General features: G+C 41.3%; 3 protein-coding genes across 20 annotated transcripts in view; all 3 read left to right on the plus strand.

Annotated features, from left to right (window-relative positions):
* The first annotated feature begins 3,892 nt into the window (after window positions 1-3,892).
* Window positions 3,893-5,870, plus strand: LOC146974361 (uncharacterized). Its single transcript, XM_085796809.1, has 2 exons — window positions 3,893-4,020; window positions 4,792-5,870. The coding sequence occupies exon 2, from the start codon at window positions 4,800-4,802 to the stop codon at window positions 5,682-5,684; it is 885 nt and encodes a 294-aa protein (XP_085652935.1). The 5' UTR covers window positions 3,893-4,020; window positions 4,792-4,799; the 3' UTR covers window positions 5,685-5,870.
* A 1,246-nt stretch (window positions 5,871-7,116) lies between these two features.
* LOC146974362 (oligodendrocyte-myelin glycoprotein-like) lies at window positions 7,117-12,851 on the plus strand. Its single transcript, XM_085797593.1, has 2 exons — window positions 7,117-7,442; window positions 8,256-12,851. The coding sequence occupies exons 1-2, from the start codon at window positions 7,435-7,437 to the stop codon at window positions 9,631-9,633; spliced, it is 1,386 nt and encodes a 461-aa protein (XP_085653719.1). The 5' UTR covers window positions 7,117-7,434; the 3' UTR covers window positions 9,634-12,851.
* A 6,058-nt stretch (window positions 12,852-18,909) lies between these two features.
* The window catches only part of LOC146974363 (RNA-binding protein Musashi homolog 2), a 226,014-nt gene continuing 225,617 nt past the window's right edge, over window positions 18,910-19,306 (plus strand). For all 18 annotated transcript variants that reach the window (XM_085797610.1, XM_085797621.1, XM_085797614.1 and 15 more), the window contains exon 1: window positions 18,910-19,007. In XM_085797610.1, the coding sequence (XP_085653736.1) occupies window positions 18,946-19,007 (62 nt within the window). In that variant the 5' untranslated portion in view covers window positions 18,910-18,945. The remainder of the gene's footprint in view (window positions 19,008-19,306) is intronic.

The following is a 19,306-nucleotide window of genomic DNA, read 5'->3' on the forward strand; positions in this document are numbered from 1 at the left end:
TAAATGTTGTGTTGCAAAATCCAATGGTATGTAATGTACATACATTATTTAATGTATAGCAAATTAACATGATTCTTCTAATATTTGTATAAACATTTTATATGTAAACTACATCACGACATTTTTGAATAGGTACTGCTATGGCTATTACAGATGTGTATATATATTTATATTTTTTTCATGTATAAAATACTATAAATGCTGTACAATTTTTAGAATGGGCCAATACATGTTTTTTTATGTTACTGTAAAAATTCATATTTTTGTATTGCATGTGACTACCATTCTGTACACGCAGTTTCTGTTTTCATCCATGGAAGACAATAAAATGAGGCTTGTCATGTAAAACCAGAATTGATGCAGTTATTTTCCTGCAGGAGAAATGTGTGCGTGCCAAAAAAAAAAGTGGAATTTAAATTTTACAGAAATGCATATGATGTCATAAATTCAATCTGTTTGATTTGTTTTGTTGAGTTGATTTGGCTTTATCTAAGAAATGAGCTCTGACTCTAAGGTGGTGATTACAGTTAAAGATTTGAGGCACATGAATATGAATATGTGGAAACCAAAGCATATATTTATGTTTACAACAATAATTCCACATTTTACCAACCAATCAATGGGGCATTGCTGCAGGCTCATCAGGGAAGTGGTGTGAAAAATCACTGAAAGGAGGCTGGTTGTTGTCCCAGGACAATAGAAATCCACCACTCATGAGTGTGTAAGCTTTCAATCGACTGAGGAGCACACTGAATGGGTTTAATCCCTGCAGATAGAAAAAAAAGAGAGTTTACCCTTTCTTAGATCAATAATGAACCCTCATGTTCATTTGAGTAGAGGGTCATGTAAAAAGCTTGTGGCAGCTGCATGATGATCACAACTCCACTTTGCCTCTAGGTGGCATAAAGACCCAACAGAGAGGCACCACTGGTTTATATACAACCTTTGTGCACAGTTTACATTATGTTTGGTCAGATCTTTTTGTAGCCTAGTGTGTTTTTTAATTTACATAGTATGCAATTCTGGTATTCCTTCTCCTACCCAAAGCAATTTAATAATCTTATGTGAAAATTATTCACTATCTCTACAAATGTCTGAAGCTGCTCTAGAGTGAATTGTGAGGGAAACCAAATGTGCATTTCCAAGGACTTAGCTGCATTACAGCATGTTATCTGGGTCCAAACAGCATTTTAAAGTAACTCCACTTCCAGCTAGCTGCCCAAATCTGGCTTGGGGGTTATAATCTATAGCTGTAAAGTTTGGACTGCCGGTATAAATGCTTTATAAGCTTCAGAAAAAGTGTTTGCCTTTTGCCTTTTGCCTTTTTCACCTTTCTGCTTAGGCAGCTTTTCAGTGATGAATCTATCAAGAGTATATCATATGAGGCCTTGGGGGCTGTCAGTAAAATGAGAAATACTAGAAATACTGTTCACATTCAGACCTTGAAACCTGTTAACAGTGAGGTCGCATCAAGCGTGGCTTTGACTAATAAGAATGATGGATTGATTGTGAATACTACTATCAATTCAGCAGAAAAGAAAGGACCTTGTATCCTCCACTGCAACTAAAAAGCTCTTTGACTCCAACTGGTACTGGATCACATGCCCAGCATTTTGGTGAAGGGAAACTGTTTCCTTCACTGGGGCACAGAATGGCCTTTCTTCCCTGAATGTCAATCAAAACATACTGTATGACAATTGGTTGTTTTGTTTTGTTTTGTTTTGTTTTTTTGTGATGTGCCATCACCAAATCTTGGACCTGATAATGGAACTGTCCTGAACAAAAACTCATGTGTGCAGAACCACATGTCAAACAGGTTTAATGTTGGAAGGTAATGGAAATGAAGCAGACTTCAAATTCAGCACATACTGACCTTATTTGTGTTGTGAAAGCTGATAGCCAGAGAGAGAGAGAGAGCTTTCAGGAGGCCATTTTGACATCTGCTGAGTCTACCACTACTGTCAGCTATCAATCGATGTCTCTGGGATTGTGGGGCACAGTTAGTGTCATGTGGGTAATAATTTCAGGGATGGAATGTGAGTTGAGGTTATTGTTGTATGTTCCCTATGTATTATAGGTGTGAATAAGAAGAAAGTATAGCTAGCATTCAGGCTTCAAGGTTATTCATTGTCAGTATTTTTGATGAGAATCTGTAAGGACAAGGTGAAAGCAGGTTATGCTTAGTAGTCTTAATGATATAGTATAGTATAGAGCTATGTTTGCAATCTATTTCTGCGGCACTGTTAAGGTCTGCTCTGTTCTAAATTTAGCCTCTTGGTTTACAGCTAATGTGAGGTTCATGCCTGCCACATTCAGATGGTTGTAGCTCGGTGGGACAGCAGCCTGGTGGACAATGAGCCTCTCTCATTTAGTGTGAACGCTTATGAAGAAACATGGCGTCACGGTGAGCAGAGATTATCCAAATGGAAATGTAGCCTCTAAGAAGTTTGAGAGGTGGTGTAATCTTTCATTTTTGTGCATTTATCTTGTTTGTGTTTTATTGCAAACAATGAGAATCTCTGTTTACAAGAAGGAAACAGAAAAGCAATGGTTGACCTAAAGTGATAGTATTGCAGTATTTCTTCCTCAAATTCTCTGCAGCAGCAGGTTGAGCCAATGTGACATCATTCTGTGGCATTTCTGAGGTTGTCCACCATCACTTCCACCAAGTTACTTATAGACTCACACACACAAGTAAACACGTTTACTGTGAGGACAAATACAGAGATGAAGATTATTATAATTGCTGCTGACTGGGACTTTCCATTACTTCAGGGAAGGGTTTTTTATAGATTAAGTCATCTGTGATTGCTCTGTTCTCACTTCCTCTAAAACATTTTTAACTTGATGACGTGTTCCCTGTCTACGTCTTCAGCTTGTACATGCTGTAAGACACAACCCCTTACCTGTATATATAAAACACAGTGTACTCAGTGCATTTAAAAGAGCATCTGTGGCCAATGTGCCAAACGCGTGATGAAAGATAGCTGACTTTGAATGGTGGCATGGTGTAAATAGGAATTTAGGTGGCGTAGTATACTATATCGATTTTTTACATTCAGACAGTCACAGTTGCAACACTACCGAAACCTGCAACAAAACAAGACACCGTCCAATCTTTTTTTGGAAAAATCTGACAAGTGTGAACACTTTCACCCTGAGAGAGTGGTGTTGCATCAGAGGAAAACACACACATACACATCCTGAGGTTTTTGTTTCAGTATACCTCTTGTAAGTTGCCTGTGGAGCATGGAATCTGTTGATGAGTGAATGCTGCGCTTGCTTGTCTCGCAAGCCGCACGGATTTAGGTCATTTGCCAAATTCAGCAATGTAAGGGTGCAATTCACACATGCAGGTGCAGAGTCACTGTGGAAATAACAGTAAATCAGACAGGAAAGTAAAAGGGGAACTGTAAATTGTAACCTTGCTATCAAGGCAAATTTTAAAAAAAGCATTACTTTTACTACACAATTTTATTTTGTTTATAATGTAAATGTGAAGGCATGATGCTGAGCAAGGCGTGTTATATATTTTGGGATTTGAGCTGCACAGACTGCATTTCACATTTATTTTAACCTATGTGATACTAAGCGAAAAAATGTGTCACAGTCTACACGTACTGCGGGTATTGAGGCTTGGACAGAAATAGACAGATGAGACTGAAAAAAGATATACTGTATGTATGCTATGCAAGTTTCAACGCATGTTATGCAACAACATCAAATAAAATAGTTCATGATCCGTTAGCTTCTCAGTGAGCATGTACCTACAACTTTTTTTATAGATACACCCTACAGATGTTGTTGTGACCAACACACACGAACACACTTCCTTATAGGAAATGGAGAAGTAAGAATGAGACAGCCACATGAGCATGCCATTGATCTGGACTACTGTCATTCTCTCACAGCTCCTTCACACGGCATTCAACACTTCCACACAGCTCAAACACATTAATTCATTAAAAACAACAACAACAACAACCCTCTTCTTGTATCTGCATCAAGACCACAAAGAGTGTAAGTGATTACAACTTTGTTTTTTATTTTGGAAACCTGTAAATGCTGATAAATTGTTTGAATCTGTATCTATAGTTTTTGGCTGTTTGTTTTTTGTTTTATGGCTCTGTCTTAAATTCTTATTATAAGAAATAATTTTGAATTTTTGTATTCAAATATTTTCACCCACTGTTTTAAAACTAGTCTTTTTAAAGGCACTGTTCACTGTTCAGGGTTTAATAATTCTTTGAGATAAATCTAAGTTTCAGGAACGTAGAATTAATCAAATAAATAAATAAAAAATAATTAATGCATTTATGTGCATATCTTCAAAAAAGTGCAGTGAACCTGAAATCTTCTACATATGATAAATTAAAGAGTTCCTCTTTTCAACAACAGAAAGTGAGACACGATAAGGCTCTGATTGAACACCTCATCAGCAATAGCAGTTTCTCTGCCAGTAGATTAAAACTCACATCAATGTTAAATAACCAGTGTTTTTTCGAACGACTGCAGTGCTGCTGACCGTTTCCGACCTACACAATCCGGCAGCATCCACTGTTGCAAAGATGTAATTGCCTGAGTTCAGTGTAGGTAATGCTTCACACTGAAAGCACCTTTCACTCAGTGTTATTTTTGTCCAAATTACATTTTGTGCAGGTCTGTCAGTAACACTTACTCCCATTTTTTTTTTAAAGACAGGACGCTATCAAATTGCAAACATGTCAGCAGAATGTAGGTCTGAGTACTTTTCAAATGAAACCAACTTTTTGAACTGTTGTGTCTTCTCAGGTACCAACATGATCAGACTGCTATTCCTGTTGTGCTGCCTAGAAATCCTGGGTAAAGGCCGTGCAGTAATTACTTCTGGACAATATACTACCAATGATGATGAAGATGATGAAGATATTACGACCATGACCGATCAGGGGTCCACTCATTTCATCGGTGTTACCAGCAACGCATTCGAAACCAGCAGTGTAATGACCACTGAGACAGTCTTCCCATTCTCCAATAGTCGTAGCGCTTCATCGTCGCCTGGCCTGAAGAACTCAACAGGGATTGTAACCAGCAATCCGACTACTCCTCTTCCTACTACTACTACTACTACTACTACTGCTCCTACTCTTGTCACAAGCACATCTGGGCTGTTTTTCAAAAAATGTCTCACATTGTACATGGTGGCTGGTGGACTGATCATAGCCTGTGTTATTCTGTTGATTTCTACTATCATGTTGTTATGGAAGGTGTGCCAGTTGAAGAGACACATCAAGATGTTGAGCAGCAATGACGACCTGATTAGCGTCTCTCAATACTGGACGGGGACTGGCAAGAAAAGCAAAACCAACTCAGGGGTGCAAGCCAATGAGACCACCGTGCTGATGTCTGACTTAGGTCAAACACAGGGTGGCACGGCTGGCGGTGCCACCAAGGAAGAAGGAGAGAAGGTAAATGAGGAGGGACAAAAGGGAGAAGAAAACAAGAAGGGGGTGGGAGACACTGCCAGCGGTGAGAAAGCTTCAGCGCCAGCGGGTGAGGATAAGAAGGAGACGCCTGCAGCTGCTGCTGAAAGTTCACCCTCCTCAAAGCCGCAAGAGGAACCGTCTGATACCAAGTCCACCACAGAGGGGGCTGCCTCCTCCTCTGAGAGCACAGAGGAACCAAAGGATGCACAGAAGAGTTAAGTGTATGGGTGTGCCAAAGAATTTCTTAAGTTGCCTTCACTTTTGCTATTACCCTCATTTTACTGGAAATGAAGCATCTTTTTTTTTTAGCAGCTTTTACTTGACAGGCCATTTGTGTTGATAAATGAGCATTCCTGGTTGTAAACAATTGGTTTATTCTGCATTACCATGTTATTTGTGTGTTTTTGAGTATTAAAATATATTGATATTTCAATACATTTTTGTGCGGGTACATTTGTGTCCTCGGCTTTTTAGGATCTTGATGTATAGCATGTATCACAGAGATTGCCCATTGTCTTTGATTTATTGCCGTATAATCCATTCCCCCCTCTTTTTTGAAAGTATATTTTTAGGCTTCTTTGCCTTTAACTGATATTGAGTTTGTTCATGTCTGTTTATGTTTGTGTGTCTGTGTGTGTGATAGAGAGAGGGGTCTACTTGATTAGCAAGCAGCAAATGTGCCTCTTCCGGGCAGTGCTGCTCAACTCATGAAGAATGCTCCCTTTTTACCTCAGCCAGAACTGACAAAGCTGCACAAGAAGCTTTTCAAAAAACCAATATGGGGTTGTTTCCGCCGTCTTGTGCAGATATTTGTTTCACCTACCTACTTGTGACGTCATGATGGACGTGCAGCTTTCATTAAAATGTTCAAATAGTTTCCCCTTGTCGCAGCGTAGCCTCTGCTGAGCTAGGCCCCCATCTAAACTCTCCCCAGGCGAGAGAAGAAAAGTGCAGAGAGAGGTGGCTGAGGAAGTAACAAATGTATAACAAAAGAGCCACTTTGCTTCCATGACAAGTAAGTAAAGACAAGGACAAAATGAATACAAGGACAAGGACTCTTAGCTGCTGCGCTGGTTGCACAAATCAGGAATCCACAGTGGTACTACATTATTTTGTTGAATTTACTGCATGTTATCTGTGTCAGAGTTTCCCAGCCTTTAAAACCCAAAGTAATATAGTGTGCTGTAAGTACAGCAATGCAGTACAGTGGAGAGTTGCCTGTATTGCTGATGACAGGTAGGAAGCTGCAGTGGAGGAGAGTCCTCTGCAATAAATCTTAAGGTTTTTAGTGGCAGCCTCTTAACTTGAAAATAACAAGGAATCACCGCAGTGCTTTGTAAAGGGATATTTTACAGAGGAATCATATTGATTTAGGTGACAGTTTGATTTGTTTTGAATACAAGCAGGAGTGAAATCAGCAAATTAATCTACAATCCGCAATAATGGCTGTCACTTGAAACACAGAATTAATTCTTGAAAGGTGCCAGATTTAAATGGGAGTGAGGGCTTTCCTCTGAAGCAGCCTCCGTTATGCGCTCTATTTCTCTTTACCCTCTACCTAACCCCCCCTCCCTCTATTCAATGCACGCACACACTATCTCTCTCTCTCACACACACACACCCCAATACCCAACCCCTCCCGTCCCTCACTTCTACAGCACAGAGTAAATCCAGAGTCTGCAGTGCCTGATCGCGCTAACCCGGATCCATATAAGAGACAATTTCAACTCTCTGTTCTTCAAGGAGGACAAAAGGACCAACTGTGAGGGCAACCTCAAAAAAGAAAAAAAAAAGAAAAACCTGCAGTGGACAAGTGAGCAAGGGTCAAATTCTTTCGGGGGGCATTCAGGCATAGAAAGAAAAAAAAAATCACTTTCAGCAGAGCAGCAGCTGGTCCTGAGCTTGAGAGCAGGAGAGGAGAAGGGCTGGACAGCAAAAAGCAGCAGAGAAAAGTGACTGGAATGATAAGATGAGGAGGTAAGTTATGGACACATTTTAAAGTCTTTCTTTCTTTCTTTTTCATTCTGCCGCACCCTGGCTGATATACAGTATACTGCAGTTTCAGCAGTGTAGCACTCCTGGCTGTGTTTTGTGCAGAGCAGCTGATGCATGAGTTCTCTGTGGAGTCAATAATAAAAACCCATCTATTGAGCTAGTTCCCGTCCTCTGAGAGCATGGGACTGACTGCACTGACAACCACTGATGACTGAACAAGCAAAACTGATGCCAAGGAAAATGACCACAGGGATTTCCCGTCCTTTGATGACTGATATGTTTAAATAGACAAGAATATCATCCCCGACCAGATCAGGTCAAATGTTTATCAGTCACAGACAAGGGCGTACTGCAGCCCACCACTAATAGTGGATATAGAAAGGATGCTGCTACAGCAACCCTTAAAGCATGTCTGCAGAATCTGGCACGTGAGCAATGCAGTGATGTGCAGGAAACTTTGGATAGCCCCCTTGTGTGTGTGTGTGTGTGTGTGTGTGTGCAGCATGCATATACACAAGAGATGAGAAAAATAGAGAGAGAGGGAGACGGAGAGAGGGAGAGAAAAGATTCTTGCCAAGGGTGGAGCTATAACAAAAAATGAAACCAGTTTTATTCACAGCCTTCTGCGGTTACTGTGCCTCTCCTTCAAGGAAATGTTGATGTCCTGTCTGTGTTGACTGTTGAGGCACACCGCAGGTTTCACTTTTGCTTTCACAGTGTGCCTCCTGCACAGGATGCCCTGGAAGACAAACACACTAATATTCTTGTCTCCCTCCCTTTGTCTTTCTTTTTTAGCAGACATGTGCTCCTGAAGCTTTCCCCTAATGAGGCCCTTCTGGGACTACTGCTTGTGTTGTTGCTAGGGTCGCACGTCCTAGCCGTGTGTCCCCCCATGTGCTCCTGCAGCCGCAGCCACAGGGAGGTGGACTGCTCCTGGAGAGGTCTCAGGCAGTTGCCCGACGGCTTGCAGCACAACATGCGTTCCCTCAACTTATCCCACAACCGAATTCACAACCTGGACGGTCTTCTCACCACTTACACCCATCTCCGCGTCCTTGATTTGTCACACAACCGGCTGAGCCACCTGCCCGCCGGCATGCCTCGCTCCCTCTGGCAGCTCTACGCCGCCTCCAACCGCTTCCAGCTGCTGGACAAGAACGACACGGTCTACCAGTGGAATCTACGAGTGCTCGACCTGTCCAACAACAAGCTGGAGAGAGCCATCTTCATCAACAATACGCTGATAAACTTGTGCACCCTGAATCTAAGCCATAATCACTTTTGGACTTTGCCCACCAACATGCCAATGCACCTGGAGGCTATTGACCTGTCTCATAACTTGCTTTTGAGGGTGTTGCCGGGCTCTCTGGACCGACTTCCCAGGTTAAGCCACCTCTACCTGCATGCTAACCGCTTTTCCACGCTGCCCTTTGGAGTGCTGGACAAGATAACATCGCTCAGAGTCATCACTCTGGGCGACAACCCATGGGCTTGTCACCTTTATGACGACATCACCTACCTGCTCTCCTGGTCTCAGCACACCCCTGCCCGGGTGCTGGGCTGCCCCTGCCACACCCAGTCGGTCTGTGGAGGGGCAAGGCCTGGCAGAATTGGAGGGTGGCACTTTGCCTCCTACAACTTACCCCCACTGGCTGCAAGCGCCCAGGACGTGAGCTCCTTGCCGCCTGGTGCCAGTGTCACTGGATGGTGGTACTCTGCTCTGCTAAGTACCCCAAACACACAGCACCACCCCACGGCCGCCACGCCCATCGGCCTCTCCACCATGCCACCCAAAAGCACAGGCACGCACCTAACTATTAATCACCTTTCTGCAAATGGAAGCCCGGGTGCCACAGATCACATGCTCCATAATGATACCCACCTCCTTTCTGCCTCGAAAAAAGACTCACCTAGTGACTCACCCTACACCGCAGACACATCCTCTTTTTTAGACAGTGTCATCACTGAAACTCACATTATAACGCTGGCCACAGACCGGTTCTACACAACAGAAAGCCCCTCCATCCAGACGAAGAAAACAACCACGCTTCGCACAAGAAGTGTGAGGAGGCAGAATCAGTCCGTCATCAGCAGCGACAGCAGCCTGGGCCCTGCTACCTGCTCCTCACTGTCTCTCCTTCTGTCTTCCTTCCTTCTTCAACACGTCCTCTGAGGCAGACATGGGAAAACACAATAACAGCTCAGTGTCAGTTTACAGCACACACACTACACTGGTGACTGTTTTACTACTGTTTGTACATTACCATTACATTCTCTAGCACAAAACAGGCCATTAACAGAAGAGATTATATAGGCTTTAACATTAAGTGTCACAATTCCTGCTGTGCTGTGGTATGTTGCTTCTTTTATAATTATTCTTGAAAAGAAAAAACAATGCTTTTACTTTTTATAATACCGCTTATCCCCCACAATCCAGTGTTACTGATTTCAAGAATTACATTGTAATGAATATAGCTAAGCACATGATGGCACTATACATTCAGGTAACCGGTTTATTATATAACTGAATGTAGTCTGCAACTACGGTCTGTCTATTTATTTGGAATGAGGAGTGCTCTGGTACATATCATAGCCCGTGCATAAACAGCTGTGTGTCTTTTCATTTTTGTCCATGTTTTTACAGCTGTTGGCTGAATTTGACAGATGTTTTCTTGGCCATATTTCTTAATGACACTCCAAGCTCAATTTTACTCCTCATGATGCTTCTGCCCATTTTCGTAGACGTCCTTGATGACCGCCTGCTTGTTTCATTTAACAAAGCATATCACTCACCAGAGGAGCTGGGGACATTGTGGCATAAGAGACTATAGTCATGACATATTCGCAACAGGAAACAACACAGCCTCGGTGGAGCACAGGAAAAACGCATGGACAATGCTCTGTCTCTGTCTTTAACAAACTCTGAGTGCCGAGTAGCTGCTTCTGCATTTTGATCACATCTCAGACTTAAGTGTCCTTCATGATTCAGTGACGCCCGTGAAAATTATCTGCATGGTGATTGAACATTCAAGGAATGCAAACCTACTGCTACATTCGCTGCAGCCCATTGAAGCGTAGACATTTTCACTTTATTTATGGGAAATGTTAAGATATTCAAATCTTGATTGCACTAAGCAGAGATATAGGAACGATGTTCCAGCCAACAGATTTGCATTGCATTCACATTTGGTGCCAAAATAGTGAGAGATGCATCACAGGAAGCTGAAAATACAGAGTCCATTTCCTTTTTTAATGATGTTGAATAAAATGTGCTGAGTTGCTTCATTCTTCAAGCAAGATTACCAAACAGTGACTTATTCTGATTTAATTAGCACTTGTTTTATATGTATTTATCAAGGTAATGTTCTCCAAAAGCACAAAAACATTTATTCCAGTCAGACCTTGTGTAACAGTTAATCACACCTGGAAAGTGCCCAGAGCGCAAACACAGTCTTATCTGCTGGTCATTGAGTAATCTCACTGGAATATCATATCAAAGAGGCTTTTTGTTTTGTTTTGTTTTTTTATTGCAAATAATGATCTGTGCAGAAATACCTTGTGAAACAGTAAGTGCATGCTCTCTATATCCTTTATTGATGTCTGGAAGAGAAGTGAGAATATATCACATGTGGGAACATCTGTGACAGAGGAACTTCTGCTCCCTCCTGACACTCAGGAGAGTTAGAGCCTGTGAACAGGTGACCCTGTGATTCAGCCAGGTACAGCCTTAGAAACACAATATGGAGTCATTGTCCCCACCCACACAGTGGATGATAAAAAATATAATCCATTTTATAAATATTGCCACTGATACAGAAGATAAAACGCTATACAACTGGATAGATAGTACAGTGCAATGAGTAAGAAATCATTCTGTAGATTTATTTAATAAAACAACATCATAAAAGTCAGAGAGGCTTGCCGATCATTTTACTTGCACACTGGCATTCATGTATTTTTATCTTTGAAACAGCGGTTGAAACTGTTAGTGTGGTTGGTGCTGCTGGTTATATATAAACATCTCACCTCTCAAAAAACATTAACATGGTTTTCATTTCTTCATTTAGTTCTCAGTTTAGACTTCCAACTTGTATTTTTGTTTCATTGATTTTTACTTCTTAAATAGGCCTAGTTACTTTAAAGGGTTCTTTTCTGGGTAACTTTTTTTGCCAGTGTGCAGCATCATCCAGAAGCAGAGGTAGTTTTTATCTACTGCAAGTCTAATTTATGAGGCATGGGAGAAGAAAATGTGGATGAATTCAGTGCAACCGAGAGTCTTGTTCTGAATTCTTATTATATCTATTGAGATCTTTTCATTGTTCTTAAAAAAAGAAAAGAAAATCTTTGTGTGTCCCCCTCAGCTGTAGAACTTTAAAACATCTCTTCCAACTACTGTATGTGTTGGTGAGCTGGCCCTGCAAGCCAATTATTTTCTCTGTGGACAACACAAAGTAATGTCAGATTTCTCTTCTGGCTTCTGCTGATAACTGACAAGGTGCAGACAGCCGGCATCATTTACTGCTGCCATGCCTCCCCTCTTCATCTCTCCACCTGGGCTTGTTTTGAGTGAGCTGCCCTCCTTCTTTCAGCTGCACTCAATAAGACTCACCCTCAGTCTACTTCTTTGTAGCCAGCAACCCCACTGCCCTCTTGTGTTCTCATACACTTAATTCTCCATCATCTTAATCTATCACCATCTACAGACAATGGCAACATAAAGGCTTTCAGAACATGAATTATATTACAATCTTTGTGTGAGTAAATGTAAAAAGTTTCTGCTTTTCTTTTTTTGCCTCATATCTTTTTTGCTGAAAAAGACCATTTTCTGTCTTTTTTTTTGAAGAGTACCATTTACAAAGCTGGCTCACTGCCAGGCTAACAGATTCTTGTTGTTAGTTTGCAATTGAACTTTTTCTGAGACTGTACAGAGAACAAAAGGCATCCCAGAAAAACAGTGCAATGTTTCAGCTGGTCTTCTGACTGCAGCCTGTGGAAGTCGGACAGTCTCTCTGTAAAGAGAGAGAGAGAGAGAGAGGGGTCAGGGGAACATTATAACTACTAAACCTGGGGGTGATTTTAGACTTTGAACCATGGCCATGAATACAGATGTGGACTAGGTCACATAAGCACAAATGACATTTCCTGTTCTGATTGCATGTGCTCTTAGTGCCCTCTTGTGGTGTAAAGGAATGTTTATCCCAGTACAATGCATAGAGATTGAGTTCTTCAGCAGGACACAGCATGTCCTTGACAAAGACAATGTTCAAGGACGTCTTGAAAATAAACATCTCATTATTTTTCAGAATGTACAAAAAGCTATGACATATAATAAGCTATGTGTTGCCTCCATTCAAGCTTATGAAGCAAAATACTTGACTTAAGTGGCAGTAACCCAACTACTGACAGGATGAAAAGATAACTTAAATAAAAAATCAAATAAATAAATACATCTCAACACTGTGAGCACCCACTTTGGTCTGTTGTCTTTTCCCTGAATGCCAAATTCAAACAAAAAAGGAGAAATCTTCTCCAGAGGACAATTACATGACAAGGTATTACTGTAGATAACCAACAACCTGCAGGCTTAATCTAAACCTAATGTAATGCCCATTGTTTTTCAGCATCAAAGCTAACACACATGGTGATACACGCAGTGACATGCTTTCTAAAGGCCACTGCAGCCTGCTTGTGGCTAAAACAGCAGCTGCCAATTTCGACCTCCTCTGAGCCTGCGTCACAATATCAATTGTAACCCAGAATTAGGCTGGTTCCCAACCAAAGGACACTCAAATGCTGCAGATAAAGTTTATCTGATAAACCTAATCTGTATTGACAGCCTGGGTCTATATGCCGAGGCTCGCCATCTCTTTGAGCCAAGAGCAATGTTTTCCAGTCCGGGCAGTGATCAACTGAAAAGTGAAATGTGTAGGAATCTGGAAGAAATAACAAGGCATATACTCCAGCAGCCGGAAGACTGATGAGACAGGCAAAATTCAACCCTGCAGCTTGGTGGGGGGAAGCCGAGGATACGGTATCTCTTGTTCTCGTCTCAATGGCACAGACAAGGCAAGGTCAGTGTTAAGGTCAGTGGTTGCAGAATAGGATGTGGTTGGCAACTGAGAAAATATATGATGGCAGCCAGTTAGGGAGGGAAAAAAATAAAGAAAATGGGAAAAAAGGAGAGAGGAAAGGCTTGTAGAAAACAAAGAATGAGCCAGAAGCCATACAGCACTATTTAACCAGCTTGTCCAGAGAGGCCTGCTTACCATTCCTAGCCTCTGGATGATGGTGTATGCACTCATATAAACAGACTCAGAGAAAGTAAGTGGTTATGAGTTCTTCAGGCAAGTAGTCCATAGGCTGGCTCACTGTGTGTCAGCTTTTCCCAATAGCAACAACACTCACAGCTGCGTGCATGCATGCGTGTGTTTTAACACCTGTTATGATGAGGAAATCTTGAGCGTGCACTGTAATCTGAAGCACACTCTGAGAACATGGTGCACAGGTGCTCTGTGAAGTATTTCAGCTAAATGGGCTTCAATGTACTTTGACAGGTAAAATATAAAAAGATTTGAAAAAAAAATGTTCAAGCCAATCCAAAATATAGCCTACTTGACTTAATGTTCAGTTTCCTTTACAGAAAGGAGTGCACTATTTCCTCTGTCTTGACAAGAAAAGCACTGGAAAAGGCCAACATGCACATCTTTCTCCCCAGTGGTGACTGAACAGGTGATAGGATGGCTCCTCGCGGCGCTTTAATGCCACCAGTCGTCATCTGTAACACCCGGCTCTCTCTGGAGCCGCACAAACAGCAGCCAGGAAAATTCCGAGGAGCAGCGGGGGCATGAGCTTATCTCCCAGCCCACTGGAGCAGGTAAATGATGTCGTCATCATCCATTTGAGTTGGTGCCTGATTGGTCTAAAAGGGACCTCACATGCCATTGTGGGTCACTGAGGTCAAAAAATGCAGATAAAATGACTTGGATTGCACTGATGTAGCATTTAATTCAGAGGAAAACCTGTGTTGCATCTTGTGTTCATGCAGTATTTTTTGAATTTGCTTTGCATACCCCGAGGCACCATGGGTATTTTGTAATACTCTGAGGAATGATCTGTGATCCTTTGGGGTACTACAGGCTACACTGTGGTACCTCGAGGTGCTGTGGGGCGTTTGGCACATGGGAATACTGTATTTTGGGAAATTTGAAAGCATAATTTGCAAAGCTTTGAGGAGCCTCGTGCGGTTTAGATATTTTAGAAGTCAATATTGCAGCTTCATTTTTAATAATGTAGATGTCTGAATATCACAGTGGCCCATCTACCTGGAATGCTAGTGCGTAGCCTCTGGCACAGCTTAATTAACTCATCCGTGTAGTTACAGGAGGCATAATGGGGGAGAGAAATCACTCATCACCAGAACAGCCTTCCTACTGATCTGACTTCAAACAGTTTCTCTGTGTGGTAACAAAGGTACGCATTACCAGTAATACTCACATATCATGATCAGTCAACAAGGTTTTTTTTTTACACAGACACCCGTGGGGAAACATTCAAATCAATGATGAGAGTCTAACCGAGTTAGATTCAATTCCTCAGTTTACAATCATCGTATCATCGTATATGACTAAAATGGACCTTTATAAGATGCTTAGTTTTTCCTGGCAAGATGAAAGAGCAGGTAGACTGCAGTTTGGTGGGTGGCTAATTCCTGAAATAGGACTGTCAATTATGCATGTTTGAATCTGGCCCTCTCCCTGCAGTCTGGCTGAGGTGGTTTTGCTTAGCAAAGACGAAGCAGAAAGGAGAGGACACTAGAGGGAGACAATTTGTTCACATCTGCAGCCCTCTGCACGGCGTTCTTCTTCAAGAGGCTGAATTTCACTGTAATGGCCCCCCCTGAGAAATGCCCCGCTCAAGTCAGTCCCCAGTGATCAATATGAAATCATTCACAAAATCTGACGGATTAAAAATAACAACATCTCAAGAGTGTTTGAATAATATCTACACCAAATTCATGTTCAAATTCAGTGATGGGGGGTTTTCACTCTGAGCTCTATTTTAGTACTGGCTTAATGCTTAATATACTGTATATTGGATTCTTTAACATCACACGCAAGAGTATGCTTAAAACATGTGTCGAGCCTCTGCAATACTTGCAATGCTAATTATGTTTAAAAATGTAAAATCCCCATAGACCTCCAGTTTCATTTTAAAGTATCAGTATCAGGAGTTATTTATTGTGACGTGTATGTATGCTGCCAAACGTGTGGAGATGAAACAGAGTGTTGCAATTCATGCAGAGATCACAGCACATCTGTGCAGAGACGGGGGTTATACGTGATCCAAGAACAATTTCTCCAAGGTCAAGTGAAGATTCTGAGGGTGTAAAATGATTACTGCAACAGGAAACAGGACGCCTCTTCTCAAAACGGCATCTCATAACACTGTCAGCAAATCTGTTGCTTCTCTCACTTTCTTTTTCCCCTCAGCTCTTTCACACACTATCAATTTTACTTCACTCTCAATCCCCAAATCCTCCAGTTTTCATGCAAAGGCTCAGTTAGTTACAAGCTTTTTTTTTGCATGCTGAGTTTCCTCTCTATTGAGAGGAAGTTATCATCTTTCAGCACTGAATACAAGCTGTGGTTTACACAACTCTGACACTCCAGAAATCTTTGCATTTGCCTTAAATCTAGCGCAAAAAAGCAAGTTATGATGTGACAAAGATGAGCTTAAAGCACGTGGGGTAGAAGATGTGTCCATTTGTTGAAATTCTTCTTCCACACATTTATCAAGATGTCTAGCAGCTGTCATCTTTATACATGCTACCGAGCCATGATGAAATTACTGTGTGAGCAACAGGGAATTTTGTTCATATATACTTTGCAGTAAAATATAACCCTTCTGCTTCCTCGCCACTCAGAACTAAATGCTCAACTGCTCTGAAAGCATCGCTGTCAAAGTGTGTAAAGTTGTTTAAAGGGGGATAAACATTTTAGGCACTTTCATCAGGCGGTGGTGGCTGCTTGGATTAAAGGAGAGAACCGCTCAATTTAAAAATCTATACATGTTTCTCCTTCAATCAGTGTGTACAAAAGAGATGTTGAGATCCAGACTCTGCACTGGTCTTACTCCATAACTTGCGAGAGCTTTTTTTTTTTTTTTTTGCTGAAATATGATATACCAGGTAACAGCAGTTCCAAAGATTTTCAATAGAAAAGGGAGTGTCTACTTTGGTTTCAAGTTGTTCTGAGTTCAAATTGGGTTCACAGCCCATGATCAGAAATTATGAGTCATCACACCTACTGTACTTTTTATGCCTTCGGTGTTTTTTTTGTTTTTTTTTCCACAGAAGTTGCCTTGTGATCATCTTTAAAGCCTGTTGTTCCTCAGAGCCCAGATTCCACATCACTTTATGATAAGTGGATGTGATTTTAGGCATATGCTGTAGGATGCTGCCACACATTTGACAACTCACAGAAAATGCAACAGTAATGTAATTGCAAATGTATCACCAAATGGCATGGGACAGAACAATAGCACAATGAAGGTGGAATAAGTAATAGTCTTTCACACAAGGTGTCATATTTCCATTTTCTTTGACACTTCTGTGCCACAAAGAATTGCCACCAATTGCTTCTATACTCTTGTTTCAGGGATACAGACGATTGCAACGTGGAGTGCCTCCTAACTAATGACAGACTTTTAGCTGTTAACTGTCAAAAGTGTTGCTGTTTGGGGTTTTATCTAAGTCATTGTTTCAAAAACACAATACCTGGCCAGATAAGGAATTCCCATTGGTAGCACCATGAACAGTCAGCACAGACAGGCCTATTCAAAAAACTTGTGAGTGTGAATAATGAAATAGGATTACCAGTCACGTTTCATACAGAGTTTGGGGTGTCTTGCATTCTCCGGCTAAGATGTATGAAAACTGTTTTCATATATTCTGACATCTGTGAACAGCTATCTGGCATGGATACAACAAAATGTTTTAAATACCAAGTAACATGTAATGTATGCGTACGATTTCTTTTAATTTCCTCTGCGAATGTTGTGCATTATTCTTAATATCTTACCCTGCTTCTTCTTCTCCAGGGTCACGAGAGGGCAGAGCCACCTTATCTTCAGATACTGTAGCTACATTGTGCAGAGAGCAGGGCTGGCAGCTTATTATAGGTCATCTACATGAAGAGATCCATAATTACTTCACTGTATGCATGGATACCGTATCTTATTGATCCCCACAGGAAAATTCTTTGTTTACCTTCATAATGAATACAGCAGTTAAAGGTCTGACCTCAGGGTCAACTACAGAGATTCTCAGGGCCCTTCTGCAGCCTCTCAACCTGCTTGAACACAGTTTTATGACTCAGGAGACTCTCTACAATAATCAACCCACGCTGCCTCTTGGTGCATTTTAAAATCTGATCCTCCGTGTGTTCTGGTCTGTTTTTGAAATTTGTCATCTTTTAATTCATTATGTACAGCATGATTAATTAATAGGACACACATTGTTGGTAGTACGGCCTGTTTGTATGAACATTTAAAGCTGGAAGTGCATTAAATATGCACCCAAAACATAATCCAAAACATAACAAATGTACATACACTAACTTTCACCTTGCACCTTGCAATGTTGTTGTTGTCTATGATATCAAAATACAGATGGCTAAAGTTAGTTTTTAAAGGAACTGATTGTATTTGTAGTTCTTCACTGTATATTCAGTTTCTTTTGGGTGACTCATACATATTTCACAAAGTTATTTGTTTGATATGTATGAGTTAATTTGAACATGCAGGTAAATATATGTGTGTAATATATATATACATATACGTATAATATATATAAAGTAATAAAAACATCTAAACTATCTTTATCCTTAATTTGAGCATGCTCACCAGGCACTTGTGGGCCATAACAAACAAGATAATTTAAATATTAACATGCAAAAAGGGATTGCCCCACTTTTCTTCTGCTGCTTTCTAAGGGACTATATTGCATGGCGGAAGAATAACAAACAATTGTAATTAGGAAATATCTCGTCGGCGCTTTCAAAAGGATTTCATTTGAATGATAACACGTAAACATGACTAATTAAGAATAACATTTATTGGACAGTGTTTACTTATTTATTTATTTCTATGGCGGTATGTGTCCACTGATTTAGAAGAGCAATAAGCCACTTTCACCTCTAGTGGCTTATTGCTTAATTAAATGACAAATCGGAGGATTGGTTTGCAGATTGCCTGAATTGACGTCAATTGGATTGGTTAGGTGACAGAGCCAGGCTCCGCCCCCTGTGGGCCAAGGTAGAGCATGCTGAGAGAGGGAGGAGGGAGAAGGGGGCTGAGCTGATCCCACGTGTGACGCTTTCATTCCCGGCTCAGTAATATTCTCATAGCGGGGCTTTGCATATCTCCTGCCGTATCTGTGTGTGTCTGTCACTGTTACTGTAGTCCCAGCCTATAGTTTGGAATAGATATGGAAGGAGACGGGAGTCAAGCCACATCCGGAAGCCTAAATGATTCACAACATGACCCGGGGTAAGAATCTTTCTAAATTTAATCCTTAGGTACGATTTTTTTTCATGTTACAACATCTTGGAGAGGACTTCGACTGCCGTGCTGGATTCGTCCCCCAGTACGCACTTAAACCGTGCACGGGTCTGTTTCCAGATGCAGTTTTAAAGACCTCAGCTTTGTATCAAGAGTAGCCTCCCCCTTTTATGTAGATAGTCTACAATTACAAAGCGCGAATGTGTTTTCATAGTCTTCCTTTATCCTTTAAGGTCGCTTTTAGAAGTAGTTAGTCGTCAAAATGGCCGAACTGACATCTGGACTCA

Source organism: Trachurus japonicus, chromosome 14 (genome assembly GCF_045865225.1).
Source record: "Trachurus japonicus isolate A0001 chromosome 14, Traja_1.0".
Lineage (NCBI taxonomy): Eukaryota > Metazoa > Chordata > Actinopteri > Carangiformes > Carangidae > Trachurus > Trachurus japonicus.